The 15,359-nt window shown below is 43.1% G+C and overlaps 1 protein-coding gene across 2 annotated transcripts in view; it reads right to left on the bottom strand.

Annotated features, from left to right (window-relative positions):
• Window positions 1-11,508, bottom strand: part of MGAT4A (alpha-1,3-mannosyl-glycoprotein 4-beta-N-acetylglucosaminyltransferase A) — an 83,514-nt gene extending 72,006 nt beyond the window's left edge. Inside the window, exons 1-2 of one of the 2 annotated variants that reach the window (XM_040584766.1) lie at window positions 11,398-11,508; window positions 7,105-7,419 (exon numbers count right to left, since the gene is read on the bottom strand). In XM_040584766.1, coding sequence (XP_040440700.1) covers window positions 7,105-7,198 — 94 coding nt within the window. In that variant the 5' untranslated portion in view covers window positions 7,199-7,419; window positions 11,398-11,508. Of the gene's footprint in view, window positions 1-7,104; window positions 7,420-7,532; window positions 10,105-11,397 lie in introns of those variants that run through there. The other variant, XM_040584767.1, reaches the window with a different exon arrangement.
• Between the last annotated feature and the right edge of the window lie 3,851 nt (window positions 11,509-15,359).

Below are 15,359 nucleotides of genomic sequence, written 5' to 3'. Positions count from 1 at the left end.
GGGGTGGGTTGGAGGGTGTTTAAAAAAACCCACAAAACAAAATCACACTTGAAAAATAAAGCAAATAACTTTTTGAGATTCTTCTAACACAGTATTTTTATGGTTCCCAGCTATAGAAAGAGCTGTGGACATTAACAATAAATGGTTAAGTGAAACTACTGAAATACAAGCAAACATTTAATGTATTTTAAGGATCAAATTTTATGATAAAGGGAAACTTTCACGTATCTCATGCAAACATCAATATTCTTTAGTAATGAGAAGCACTGGCACGTCACTGTTGGCACAAGAAGAGATAAATTTGGCAAAGGTCAAGAATACCTAGACAGACTTAAGTTAGAAGAGACCTCTGGGCATCATGTAGTCCAACCCCCTACTCAACACTAATTTCAGCAAGATAACTAGTTCAAAGTTAGATCATTCCTGCCAGCTGTAGGTCTTCCCTATCTAAGACTTATTTTTGGAGTGTCACATTGACTTTAAAAAACACTGTAACTCTCTCTTTCTGTGCTAGCCCAAATCTCTACTGGTACCAAACATGGTATTGGTGTCTTCTACTTGTCATCATCCCTCCCAATGATCTACTCTAGAATGTATCTATACTTCCCATTACAAAAACTTTTTCCACTACCTTACCTTGTTCTCCCTTTCAATTTCAGTCCCTTATATCCTGCTATTCACTATGGCCACAAACAATCTATTTTATGCTCCCCCCTCTCAAGAACTTTAAAAATATTTGAAAAATATCCTCCTGTCTTCTCTCACACCTTTCCTTTAAACTAAAGAATGTCAGGACACTGATTCTTCCCTTACAGTGTAGATTTCCTAGATCTTTGATCACTTATTGCTCCTTTGGACCCCATCTAATGGATCTGTTTTCTTTGCAACACACCATCCAGAAGCAGACCAGTATCAAGCAGATCAGAAAGATTTCCTGTGTCTTGTTGCTGTAGTAGACTTCATACTTCTTTACTTCCTTAACACCTCTTTTCTGTTTAGCTTTCATTTTCTTCAATAATGTGACAACTCCCACTTAGCCTATAATTTACAGTAAACTGCCATTCCTAACTAGAACCCTAACACCAAATTTCTTCCCCGTTCTTTATGTATACATCTGTTTTTCTTCTGCTTTACCACACCTCATGTTTTGTTTGGGGCACTTTCACTTACCTTCAACCCTCCACTCCTCCCTTCCTGACTAGGCCTCCAATTTGCATAAGTTATTTTAAACTTCAGTCTCTCTGCCTACCTTCCCTGCTCCTCCCAGACTGGTGATGCTTGAGATTTATAAGAAACCTCTTCCTCTCATCACCCAGATTCACTACGGAAAATATCAACCACCAGCAAACTCAGTCACTGTTAAAAATACAGCCATATACCTATAGTTAAACTACTCTAGAAATACAGTTACTAGCAAGAAGAGAAATACACATTGACTTACAATCAATTGCAAAGGTTTCTTAGTAGATACATAGCTTACAGGGGGGTATAACCAGCTGCATCAGATGCAACTTTCTCTCCTGTGTTGGCTAAACTACTCACATGACAGTCCCTCCAGGAGAACAGCAACCAGCATTCTGGAGGAGTCATGCAAGCATAGAAGACTCGGGCTGACATAGCATTAAGAGAAGCCACACTGAGCAAAAGCATTGCCTTTCCACAACTCTGACAAATGGACTACAATCAAAAGCAGTATCACAACATGTTGGCTGAGACTGGTCACATTAAACTTTCTGCTAGCAATCAAGTTTTGGAATCTCACAAACTGTCAAGCTAACCTAGCTAGCAGGTCACAAAAATAGCAAAGGGACAACACAGTGTTGCAAAAGCTCCTTTAGTTGCTATCTTTTCCACTGCAGCTCACCAAAATCAGCGGTACCAGAGAAGTTCTGCTGCAACAGGCACAAGACAGACACAAAGATACTGCATATCTAAACACTGCCCACATGACCGGCTAGGATATTTATCTCTTCTGCTCAACTCACCTGGGAAGGGCAGCACATTCACTACCTGCACAAGACTCTCAGTAACCATTCCAAACCAATATTCCTGTCTGGCTTTAATGAAATTCAACTCCTATTTTTAATATCAATAAGCTATACACTAATTTGTCAGTTTTGGAAACCAAACTTGAAAGTCTATTTTAGATAAAGACCAGAGTAACGTTCATGTGCTGGTGTTAAAAAAAATGTCCCATTTCCTTTAATTTCAGCTCCTGAAACGTTTGCAACAGAATTTCCAAAGGAAACCAACACTTCCTCACCTATTTAACAGAAAAGACAAGACAAACTCTCTTTTCCAAACTGGAATAAACTGTTACATGCACTTTCTAATTTAGCATCCCATCTCATCCCTTCCTGCCCCTGCCTCCACTCTTCACAGTTTGTAGTCCACTTAACTTTTTTGGTTGGTTCATCCAATTCACACCAGTGGGAATTCAGCACAAAACTCCGAAAACTAGAACATGCAGCCAGAAGACTTTAATCGGCATTTACGTGAATAACAGCTTCTCTTTGGATCAAAGCACAACTAAGGTGGGTTATGATTGCAAAATACTAACATGTATCTCTCAAATCTCTGATCTATTTTTAAAGAGAATATCTGCATAACCACTGCCGGGGGGCGGGGAAGTTGGGGGAGGAGGGACATACATACGTCTATCTATCCATCTCCTGTCCTTCTTGCCCTGTTTTCTCCATAGTTCTGTAGGATTATTCTTCCTCCAGGAATCTAATAACCCTCGTTCTCACTCTAAAATTTTCCACCATTGGCCAAGACTTTTTGTTTTAGTTTCAGTTACGTTTTCCTATGCTTGTTGTTAAATTTAAATACTTTTCAGCACTGACAATTATTGTGGCAACTCTGATAAAAATAGCCAGAGGAGAAACAAAACAGTTTTATTATACAGCCCAGGTCATTTTCTCGCCAAATGAAAGAAAGCATCATGCTTAAAACAAAACTTTCTCCAGCCATCATTACTTCAGTGTGAGTGAATATTCAGCAAACTAAGAAGGCTCATTATATATCTCAAAAGTAAAAGTCCTCTTAGACAACTTCTCGTGTGAATTTAAGTCTATGTACCAAAATAAGCCATCCTCATGCAGCGAGCAGACCCCTACAGTAACGACAACACCCTTGGATGAACTGAGAAACAGAAGCTTTTTCAACCAATTCTTCATCGTTAAAGAAGATTGTTTTACATGGGAAAAGACGACATATACTACTAGTGTCAGATTGCTATGAAAATTACAATTTAGACAATCCTGAAGGGTTAATTTGCATCAGATTTTCTCAATACATATTCCATACATGTCCTCACCACTTCAAGTAGCCACATGCCTTCTAAAAGGGATGCAAGACACTGCCAACTACTGTCTTCCACCAAGAACAAAGAACACATGCTTTAAAGAAAAAAGTGTGCTGCTTTTTAAAAAAAAAAATAAAATCAAAGATAACAGGATCAGAGTAGGACTTCAGCATGGGAAGCAAAGTGATAAGGTTGATGAATGCTTTGTTGATGAATTTCATCTTTCCGCACCTGCCCTAGTTCAGCAATCTACTATCTTCCTTCCCAACTTCCATGCTGGTGACAGGCATCAGGAAGTTTTTTGACCCAAGAAAAGGAGGTTCCTGAGCATTATGGAGCATAACATTCTTCCTGGAACATTACATACTCTGACCACTTGTTACATTAAAGATCAAAGTGTCAAGACTACACTCTCTATATAGTGTTACAATAGCTTTGACAATTTCTGTGACGGGTGTAATAGGTACACAGTACTGTTGTGTACTGATTAGATCCTCTTAAGAGCAGTACCTTTAGGATAAAAACACCACTGCATTTCTGCAGCTCACAAATGAGGTGGTGAAGACCTGTGACCCTGAGCAGGTCAGTAGTACCAGAAAGCATAATTCAGTCAGAAGAGATGGTGCTAAGCATGAAGTTATCACTTGCAAAACAGCTCTGTCTTAGGAGGATTCAAGGACATCTTACACTGAACTAACTGTGAAGTGACTGCAGATCCTTTAAAAGCGGTCCTTCTATGCACTAAAGCAATCAGCATTTTGGTAAGACTTGATTTCCAACAACTACTTTTGTACTAACCATAGCGCATTTTAACTCCTAAGTAGTCTTGCAACTCTTTACAGCTCCTGTGGGATTCATGGACCTTCCCAGGTGTATTCACGGCTTGCACTGCTTCCTTACAACTCCAGTGCTTTTAAACATTGCATGGGGTCCAGAAAGCAACAAAGATCCTAGCCTAATTGTTAATACTCTTTCCAACAATGAGAGGTATTTCAGTCAACCTTCTTCAAACACAGTCAACTTAAAAAGCAAACCCACATAATTGGCTATTTCATCCAAACAGCAGTATCTGCCCTGTGAAAGGTTATTTACGCAATCAGATCACTAGGCAAGCTAAAAACCATACTGTTTCCAATGTTGGAACTTCAGAGTATTTCCTTCAGCTCCTGACAACTTCTCAGCATACCCTTAAAGTTTGTAAAGCACTGTTCTCCAGAGATGAATTGTTGTACTTTAAACTGGTACCAAAGTCTGTACCACTTTGAAGCATCTAAATGCTATCCTGCAGAGACTGGGATTATGTATATTTATTAAAGGAATACATGATCTGTAAAAATAGCACATAATTCCCAGTCTTCCTGCTATTCCACAAATGATTCTGCATTTTAAGTGGCAATTATCCAAGATTTCACTTTTTCAAAATTAATCACTTGAAGACAGGGTTAGGGTTGTTAGAAACAAGGCACTGTGCTTCTGCTTTTAAAGAGCAAAATTTGTTTTAGCTCTCACTGAGAAGCTAGCAATCTGGAGGTTTACTTTTTCTTTTTAAAAATGTACATAATATTTTCTTTCCAAGTGCAGATTTACTTTGCCGTCCAAAGGCTGAAAAATACCTACAGGAATCTACTGCATGCCATATAAATGTAATGAACACAAAAAGATTATCAGAGTATGTGACACCCCATAGCCTTTCAGTGAACGAGAACAGCAAGCACTGTATTTGCTTCTAATTAAGCCACTCACAAATTTGTAATGAAATTGTTCTACATTAATTAAGATACAATTCTGTAAGGCTTACTAAATAAACATAAAATTGTATCAAGCTGGAAAAAAATATCTTAATAAATATATATCATCAGTTTCTGAACATTTTCCACTGGTGCAGAAATGTCTCTGATAACATGGTACTAAATTAACTCAAAACTGGTTTGGTCTTGGACTACTTGTGCAAATTAATAAAATGCTAAACATAAGTTAAAAAGGAAAATAAAATTTAAAAAACAATATTCTGTGTATAAATTTGTCTTGAAGCAACACCTTAAGAGCAAGTTATCTAGACTACAGTTTCATAACTGTGATTTATAATTAATTAGAACATTACTGATATCTTGTTACACTGACTTCTATTTAACAAATTACCATCTTAATGCTCAATAGCAAGATCTGGAAGAAGATAAATGTAGAACTTTGATACCAACATTAGGAAAGTATTGATTCTAAGCGTTCAGATGGGAAAAAATGGTATAAAAAAAACCAGAGCAGTCTGATCAACACAAGCTTAAATTGTCACCAAGTGCCATATATACTAGTACTCTCCAAACAGCAGGTTTTTGATAATTTCTTTTAATGGAGACTTTTCTTTGTGTTACACTTTTACAACAGAGAACAAGATTTATAAATCGTATGTCAAGTAAGAAAGAAAAAAAAAACATAACAAGTATTTCATAGTATATATCTTTACTGAAGTGAAAGCTGAATTCTTACGCTGTCTTCAGCAATAAACGAATCAGTAATATAAAATGTGACTAGAGAATGTGCTATTAGTCAAAATTAAGAGAATACTACTTACAGCACTATTCAGATACCCTTTTCTTACCACTCTTTGGCATGTCTACACTATTGTTGTCCAAGTAAAAGACTGATATATTAGCACAACCTTGATAACCTGAGATTTTCCCTCCTGCTTACATTCAGAAGGCTAGCCTACCGACCAACTGCTACAGATCACACCTACAAGTAACCAGCTGGAAAAAAACCCAACAAATTCACTATGCCACAGAACTCATTTGTTTCTTTTATACTTAGGAAAGGGTTTACAAGTTGGCCGTTCTACAACAGACAGTATTCCTGGAAAACCTCAGCTTTCTCTTGCTGGACCTGAGGCACAACTGACAGTAACTGTCAGCAGAACAAAGCATGTAGCAATCTCACTTAAGACAGAATATGTTTTTTAAAATTACTTGATCTTTGAAGGACATAGACAAATATTTTTCAAAAGATTAGATGTTTATAAAGAAAAAAACAAACCCAAACCCTTTTATTCTTCTAGAAACCTTTGCTGAACAAGTTTATTTGCTGCACTGAAGGACAAAACCAAAACATCTCACTCGCAGTAAAAAGTCTTGATCCTCAGAAAAAAACTAAATTTTCCAAGGTTCAGAGAGTGCAGTAAGATCAAAGATATATAAAAAAAGTCTATTACGCACAGCAGTTACTTGATTATTTCATGAGATCGCTCACATTATTATAATAGATGTGTTTCCCATTACCTTGTCAATTTGCTCATATTATTTTATTTCTTACATCATACTCTGAAATATTTTGCATTTCATTCAAAGACAGCAAGAAAAGTCTTTCAACAATGTTGATTGGCAGTTTGCCACTGCCATCACTGAATCATCAGAGAAGACAGAAAACAGCACCAAAAATAACATTCTCCAGCCGGGTCCATTGGCCATATGTTACGTGGTGGGGGAGGGGGGGGGAACAAGAGAACATATGTTTTTCCAACAACCATAAACCAGGAAAAAAAACCTGCAACTATTCAGCCTTGACAAACCCCTTCCTCCAACAGCAGCACTTGTTTTTCTTCAGGTACATTTTTTTTTTCTTTTTAAATCAGGATCACTCCAAGTTAATTTTACTCAATCCACTAGCAGGTGTTTATTCCTCACCAAGGCAATATTTTCTGGAGCACAGCTAGTCAACAAACAATTTACAGATTGCTAACATGCAGCAGCAGTGCATAGCCACACAGCTATGTGAAGGTCAATTTGGTTTTGGAGCCTTTGACTTACCTTTCCCATTTTGCCATGCAGTATACCAGGACAAACTGAGGAAAGTAGTGATGAAAACTAACACGGTGGCCACAGTTCCATTTCGGAGCCTCATCTCATTTCAGCATCACACTTGTTTATGTTCTATCAGCGATGAGGACCTATCTGTTGGGCTTGCTGCAATGAAGTCAGCTGAAGTCCACCACCAGCCGTTGTCCAATAGTGACACAAAATATAGCTCTCACATATCAAAGGTATCATAAATCAATCCATTCCAAACTGTTGTAAGCTTTCTTACAGTTCTCATAAATTAAGCTTCTCTTTGTTCTTCTAGTCCTGTTTAAAGGCAACAAAAATTTAACAGGTTATGCCAAAAATATTTAGAAGAGTCCCCCATGTACCAAAATACAGTAAAGAAATACTACTACATGCTTGTTACTGGGGCTTACATGCACCTCCCTCGCATTGCCTCAGCCCAGAGAACAGAACTTGCTAGAGTAATTCATCGTTTTTCCGTTAGAACTGCTAGTATCTGGAGAAGCTCCATTTCACATTAATTTGGTTGTTAAAAGACAAACATACACATCACCAACATCACAATCTTATCAAACTAAAGGCAAGATCACGTGTCACCTGGCAGTTGATGAACTGATACAAGAGTTGTTTCCAGGAAGCCAGCAGCTCAAGACCCTGCTCTTAAGTGCTCACTTCCACAAAACCCTCTGAAATCAGCAATGCCTAATGTAACTGCAGCAGCAGAACCACCCTCAGCAAACTGAGAGACTGGAGCTTTAGAGAGCATTTACAAACCTACATCACTCATCTTTCTCTGTCTGCTCAGTGCAAGACTATTTGATCCATCCACAACACTTTTTTTTCTAGCTTAGCTGCAGCTAAAGCACAAACTACAGCCACACACGCAGAGACTGCTCAATTATCAACTGGCAACAACCCAAAAGCCCCACAAAATGCCATGATATGACCGTATCATTCCTCTTTCTCCACCACACAGACACAAGGACAAAACACAGAAATTGCCTACAGTTCAGTTTTATCCCAGAGGAAGGTTCCATATCCTGGGATTAGAAAATCCTCAACTGGCCAAACACAGCCAGCATCTAACCACATTGTCCTAACTCATCAAGACAAAGAGAATAGAGAAATTAATTAACCGACTTTCAAAGATGAGGGGGAGGGCAGATTTGTTTTTAAAGAACTAAATCATCCTTTAAGTAGTTCAAACATTAATATTTAACATTCTTTTAAGGTACTGCCAGTTTTTCCCCACTATAAACTATATCTGATACAAGTATGCTACCCAGCAATAAATAACTTGCTCTGAATTTTCCTTGGAAGCAATCTCTATCACTCTCTTGCCTGTGTGCATCTAGAACAACAGGAAAAAAAAACTTTATATTATTATTATTACAGTACCAAGAGTTTCCAGTCAACTCTGAACTACACTTCCCAAGCTTGTATTGCAGCACGCACTACCTTTACCAAAGAGTTTGCAAAACAGGACATAACCTAACAGGCATGGTTAACAAATGCACGGAAGAGAACAACAGAGCTGTGGAACAACATGCTCTTGCGTTCAAATCTTGGTCACAACATCCAGGTTACAGAAAGTGTTTACCTTTGGACCACAATTACCTCACATATAATGCTAGTTACGTGCTTTGTTTTGAGGAACTTTATGCACAGATAGGTTTGTAGCTTTAAACATTAACTCCGAAATCACAGGGTACATATAAGGAAGGGAACAAATGCAAAACCAAAGTAGTTGTAAAATTCAGTAAGAAACAAAACAATGAGCAGGAATAGAAAGAACTGTGAAAGCCTTATGATACCAGGAACCTGAATTCAACATAACGAAAGATAAAGACAACTGAGAGACCTATAAAAAGCTAACGTGGAGAGCATCACGCAACAGGAAATATCAACACCAGCACTTTGAACAGGAGAGGCACATAATAAAAGCCAGGAGGGCTGGCAACAGCAATTCGTTGAGATGATAAAAGTCTGGGTGAACTTCAATAGCAAAAGTGACTAGGATACTGATAAGGTCAATGACACTACCAGTTTAACATGGCTGAAGTGTCTCTGAAGTAAGGATGCCTAAACTGTAATCTACCTTTACTTTAGCAGCAGTCAGACCTCTCCGGAGCAGCTCAGGTGTGCACAAAGGACCAGGCTACAAACTAGATGGATTATCCCTGTGGGGGCAACAGACAGCTGGTCCAACATACAAACAAGAGACAGCAACCAGGAGAGTAAAAATATCATCGGATAATGCAAGGAAAGTAAACCACCTGCCTTGCCAGAAAATGTGGGCATCATTTTTATATTTGCTGCAATAAAAAAATCAAGATCAGGGCTCCTCACTGTGCTATTTGAATCAACAAAAATTACAGTCTGTTTGGTTTTGTACAGAAAACAAAACCCAAAAAAATAAACGAAAAAATGGTAGCAACATGATTCAATCAGCAGTAAGTATGCAAAAAAAATCGTGTCAAATTAATAATTATCATGGTTCCGAGTTGGCTGGTTCTGCTTTTATACTTCTGATGTTGTAACCACTCCTCTCAGCATAGGCATCAGCTCAGCCGTACTTATATGTTTATTCAAGTATTTCACTGAATCAAACTGCATAGATCAAGGCCATGCGTGAACCAGAAGCGCTCCAGCTTTTAAAAATGCATGTAGTTAAACCAGCAGAAACCCATGTGTACGTGCACATAAATTATTTCACCCCCAGGTAGTCACTTTTCAGGTTTGTTCAATAATTTACAACACAAACTAAACAAATCTAACTGAGGGGTAATCCCATTGGAGCCGACGTTATGACAGGGTATATAACTAGACAGATGATACCTATGAAATTTTCTAGCACTGAACCCTTCCAACACTGCAGTCCGATGGGAATGACCCTGCGAGAGGCGGAGGGCCACGGGTGCCGGAGGCACCTGGCCCCTCGCAGGTGCCGAGCACCACGCTACTGCATCACGCCTTAAATAAACCAAGAAGTTTCTGTATGTATCCAGACACTGCCAAAATACAGACAAAGCACACTTCCAACTGCAAACCCGACACAACGCAGCGCCCCTGTAAAGGCTCTTCTTGAGCACAGCTGCCGAAGGGCTGGAGGCTGCGGGATGCGGGCAGGATTCGGAGGGGATGAGCCCGCACCCCATCCCGCCGGGAGGTGCAGGGGCACCTGCGGCGGCGGCAGCGCTGCATTGACGAGGCGGGTCCCTAAGGCGCGGCAGAACGGTTCGCGATGAAAGGACAAGCAGCAGGAAAAGGAGCGGGAGAGGCGCCGGACAGGGGCTTTTCCACCTTATTTCCATTGAAAACCCTCAGCAAGCCCCGCGGGGCGCGGGGGGGGGCGGCCGCCCGCGCCGCGAACCGTCACCCGCCGCCGTTAACGGCCGTTTCACCTCAGGCGCGCTGGCGCCCCGCCGTTTCGCGGCCGAGTCCCGTCAAGCCCGGGGCAGGCGGGCTCCGCTGCCTCCGCGGAAACCGCCCCGAGTTAGCTGGGACCTTCCCCGCTGTCTCTCCGCCCCGGTCGCGGCTATTTAGTCGGGGAAGCGAAAAACCCAGGCGGGGAGCTGGGCACCGGTCGCCGCCAGCCCTGCCGGGCGGCAGAGGGCGAGAGCTGACAGAGATGGAGGGGAGGGACAGCGCCGGTCCGGGGAGCTGCGCGGCGCCCGGTGCACCGGAGCGGGGTTGCGGGGGAAGGCGGGGGGACGGGAAACTGCAAACTCCGCCGAACCCCCCTCGGGCTCCCGGCACGCAGGGGGAAGGAAAGAGGAAGGTTAGGAAAGAGGTGTCTCCGCCGGGCGCCCCAGCCGCAGGAGGAGGGGGAGCAGCACCGCTCTGCCCCGGACCCCAGCGCCGCCCTCCACACGCCCCACGGGCACCCCCCGGCGCAGGGCGAAGGGATGGGGTGGCAGCAAGTCCTGCGAAGGAGCCGCCAGTGCTCCCCACGCCACCGCCGCCACCACGCAGGTGCCTGTGAGCGCAGAAGGGTGCATGCATGCAGATGGGGAGCAGGACAGCCCCCAGCCGCCCGCCCGCCCGCCCGCCCTCCCTTCCTCCGGCGACACCGCAGAGACCCGCGGCGCTGAGAGGGGAAGCGCGTCCGCCGCACACCCACTCCGGAGGCTGCGGGCAGGCGTCCGGCCCCAGCCCCCTAAAAAGCCGAACCGGCTGCAGCTGCGCCGCCACCCAGCCGCCGGGTCCGAAGGCGGCAGCAGGGGCCCGGGGCGCGCAGGGGGAGCGGGACCCGCTGACCGCCGGCGCCATCCTCACCTGTGCGCGGCGCTCCGGCAGGGGGAGCCGCGGGGCGCGGGCGGCGGGCGCGGCGGTCGGCGACTGTGTCGGCTCGCGCCGGGGCTCCCGCTCGCCTCACCCGCCCCCCGCCCTTCCCTCGTCAGCGACGCACCCGACTCGCGCAACCGCCCCCCGCCCCGAGCGCCATGGAACCGCACGGAGCTGCGCCCCGCCCACCGGCGCGGAAACCCCGCCCACCAGCCAGGCGCCGTCCCCGTAGACAGCCAATGGGTGCCGCGCCGGAGAGCGCCACTCATTGGCTGGCTGGCCCGTCGCTCTCTTGGCCGCGGCTATAAATAGCTCGGTCTCGCGAGGCCTCCTTGAGTAGCTGTGATGGGAGGCGAGGTGGGAAGGGGCTAGGTGGTGCGTCCCCTTCTTAGGCTGTGCTTTTTGGGGGTTATTGTCCTGGAGGGGTCCTAACAACGGTTTATCTGTCCCAGAACTTGGTTACTTGTCACTCCATGGTCAGCTGCAGGAGGTCTGGCTTAGCTCTCCCTGGCCACTAAAGGGTGGAGCTCAGGGCCTGCTGCAGTGAGGGTACATCTGTACTCCTGAAAGGAAGTTGAGGTCAGCAGAAGATTTTTCAAAATGCCTCTTCAGTGCCAAGCAAATCACATGTTTTGGTACCCTGTGTAATGTGCTTGTTCACCAGCGTTAAGAAGTTGCAGTCATGAATTTTACTGTTGGGTTTGTGTGGTGGTAATCGTCTGCTAGAGCTTGTATCGAGAACTTTTTGAATTCTGGAGCAGCTTGTTGCTTCACACCAGTTAAATGAGCCTTCTGTCCTTTGTATGGTTCACAAGTGTGGTTCTGCGGAGGGTGTTTGTGCTGTGATGGTATGTGTGCTGCCCACGAGGCTGTTGAACAGGTACAGCTTCAGAGGTGTGAAAATGAGCTCACTTTCCCCCAGAGGGCTGTTACTGCTGCATTTTGCAACCTGTGAAAGAATGTCAGTGGCAGCTTTACTCTATGGGTTCATTATTTGGAGTTGTGACATATCTGTTCTGGAAGTAATCCCCTGTCTTCAGTGGTTTGTTTCATGTGTTCCAAGGGATTTCATGCATGTTTTAGGGTCTGAAAGTACCTGTTAAAATCAAATAGTACCTTCAGCTTAGAGTAGTATCCTATCTACCTCGCAAGAGCCGTACTCTAACTGGGTAGTAGTGTTAGTCCTTTTGATTGACTCAATGGCTTCCCATTGTATTTTTTTCCTCATCTTCTACCTAATCTATAGTATACATGTTTATACTCTGTTAAGGCTCTTATGCTAGATAGTGGCATAGTTTCCCACTTGAAATTCAGAAACTGGGGCAGGGGGGGAAATCTTACTAGTTTGTCTGAAGAGTGACGTTTAACAAGTCTCCATAGATTATTTTAACTGATGCTTAAACATCACAGTATTTTTACATGTGGGTACCTGCACAGCAGCCCTCAGTGATTTTTTTCAAGCTTTTTTCAAAGTTTGCAGAGAGGGGCCAGTGGCAACTCAGGCAGAGCACAAAAAGCAGCTCAGGAGAACTTTGCAAGATCTTGACATCTAGGCTGTTCTGCAATTTTATTCATTGAGTGGTAAGAATTTATTATGTAAATGTGTGCTTCAATTCTTCCTTTTATAAAGAAGTGGAATGAGGTGGATTTTTTTTATTGAAAAACAAGTTCAGCACAATAACTTCCAAACCAAAAATAGTGCGTGTCCTTACACAGAGACATCTATGGCAGAATTTTCTGTAGAGATCCCAACAAGCTAAAAACGTTAGAGCCACCATTGTTTGCCTCTAATAGATTAGTGTTGCTTAGGGGTATGAATTTTTGCATTTCTGTGCTGGAAAAAGAACCTGGTGGAGACGTTTTCATATAAAAGTCCTTTTGTCAGGGGAGCTTAGTCTGCTGAAGAAAAGGCTCTGTTACAAGATGAGTTTAATGAGAGTTATTTTACAAGAACTGTCTGAGCCTTCCTACTTTTTGTTCTTTCACCAATTGAACATTTGCATTAGGAAGTTTTGCAGACTGGACCTTGACAGTATCCAATTAACTATTAACTTCCCCAAACAATACAGTAAGCACAGTGTGGTTGTTTCTCAGTTTCTGTGATATCTTCCCCTGAAGTTTGTTTCCTGAGAAGGAAGGCAAAGTTCAAGACAGAAACAAAAAATTCAACATTGCCCTCATCTGACCTATTACAGGAATAGTCAAATGTCTCTTGGCATATTCTGCTGCTTGATGTGTGGAAAAAGTACATGTGAAGGAAAAAGCTGCAGCTGCCAGAGGAAAGGAGTTGGGGCTGTTTGGCTGACACCAAAATGTCGCTTGCTTCTGGTAAGAGTGGCAGCTCCCTTTTAGGCCTGAACAAGACTTAATGCCCACAAATTTCCAATTTTTTTCTTCCTGCTGAGTTATTCTTCCATCCTGCAGGTACTGCTGTTCCAACTGGACTATTAGTCTGAAATTGGAGAAGATGAAGCACTTCCAAACAAACACTTTGTGTTTAAATGGAAGTGTTAAGGTGCAGATGCTATAACAACCATAATGAGAGACACTTGTGGGGAGAAATTGTTTTTAAAATATGTGAAGTTTAGATCCTTAGTGTTCCAGCTTGCTTGTTGAAAAAAAGACCAAAGAGTTTGCTATTGTATAGCAGCAGGACCCAAAACACAAGAGAGAAATGCATAAACATATTTCAACAGAGGGAAGATTTCATGCTGGGAAATTTTTGCTAAGGTATTGCCTAAATGTCAGAGTAAAGACAAAGTGTCAAAAGATGCTCCAGGCCTGCCATAATTTCACATGCTGCAGTGACTGTTTCTGGCACACCTGGGCAGCTGACTTCTGTAGGGCTGCACAGTTGTTGCCGTTCATCAGATTCGGAGCTTGTTTTATGCAAGCCCTTTTCCCGACTCCTTCAGAAGAAAAATACCAGTGTTGTCCTTGCATTTCAGCATGCTTATGTTCTGGCTTTCCGAGGCACTAGGAAAGATACAGGAAGGTAGAGGTGCTTGGCAGTGGCAGCGTAGGTCTTAATGGCTGCTTGGCTGAAAAATGGCCGGCTGAAAAATGGCCAGCTGAAAAGTGTGTCTCCTGATGAGAATTGAGTTCTCTCCCAGAGTCAAGTTTTATTCCCAGCCTGCCACTAACCCTGTTTTTTAACAGAGCAAACATTTGGGACTTTCAGTGTTTCTACCTCCCTTTCACCTCAGTTTTGCTTTTTTTGACTGTAAGCCTTCCATGACTGAATCGTTTTTGCTGTATGCTAGCTGAGCACCTCGCTCAGTCAGGCTGTGTTTCTGCTGGGCCTTTGCTGCACTCCCATACCAACAATAAAAAGAGGGGCACAAATACACCCAGTGTGTATTGCGGAAGGGTTGGCAATGGTTGTCTGCTGCCTCTGCAGTCTTAGACTCCTCTTAGTCTCCGACTAAGGTCATCTGCCGTCCCTACAGCAGTCGGCTGGTGAAAGAAAAAGCAAACTCCCCATCAGCCACCTTCTTAAAGGAGCTGTGTTGAGGAGCCGGGCTTTGAGTCATGGTGCAGCGTGGCCAAGACTTGAGGCCCTCACCTGGCACCATGTCAGGGCAGCAGGAGACCGAGGGGAGGGAAAAGGGATGGGAAGCTTTCTCATTCCCTCCCTATGACTAGGTAAAACAGTGCATGAGTAATAATACAGAAGGTTTTCCAATCTCAGAGACAGGTTTGATGCTCATGCAAATCCAGATCCCGCTACTGTTTTATAGACATAAACTGAAACAAATGCTTCAGTGGCTGAGCTGGTTTGCAAAAGAGAATTTTTGTTTTGTAATATTGTAAACTTACTTTATACACAAAGCTGCTGGATGTATACAGTTCATGTATACATGTGTGACTTGTGTAGCACCTGTTGTTGTGCTAATACTCAACAAATAAAGGGATGTAGATAATTACATTAAAATGTGATTGCGGCTACAAAT

Source organism: Falco naumanni, chromosome 2 (assembly GCF_017639655.2).
Source record: "Falco naumanni isolate bFalNau1 chromosome 2, bFalNau1.pat, whole genome shotgun sequence".
Classification (NCBI taxonomy): Eukaryota; Metazoa; Chordata; class Aves; order Falconiformes; family Falconidae; genus Falco; species Falco naumanni.
This window is presented reverse-complemented; position numbering and strand designations above follow the sequence as displayed.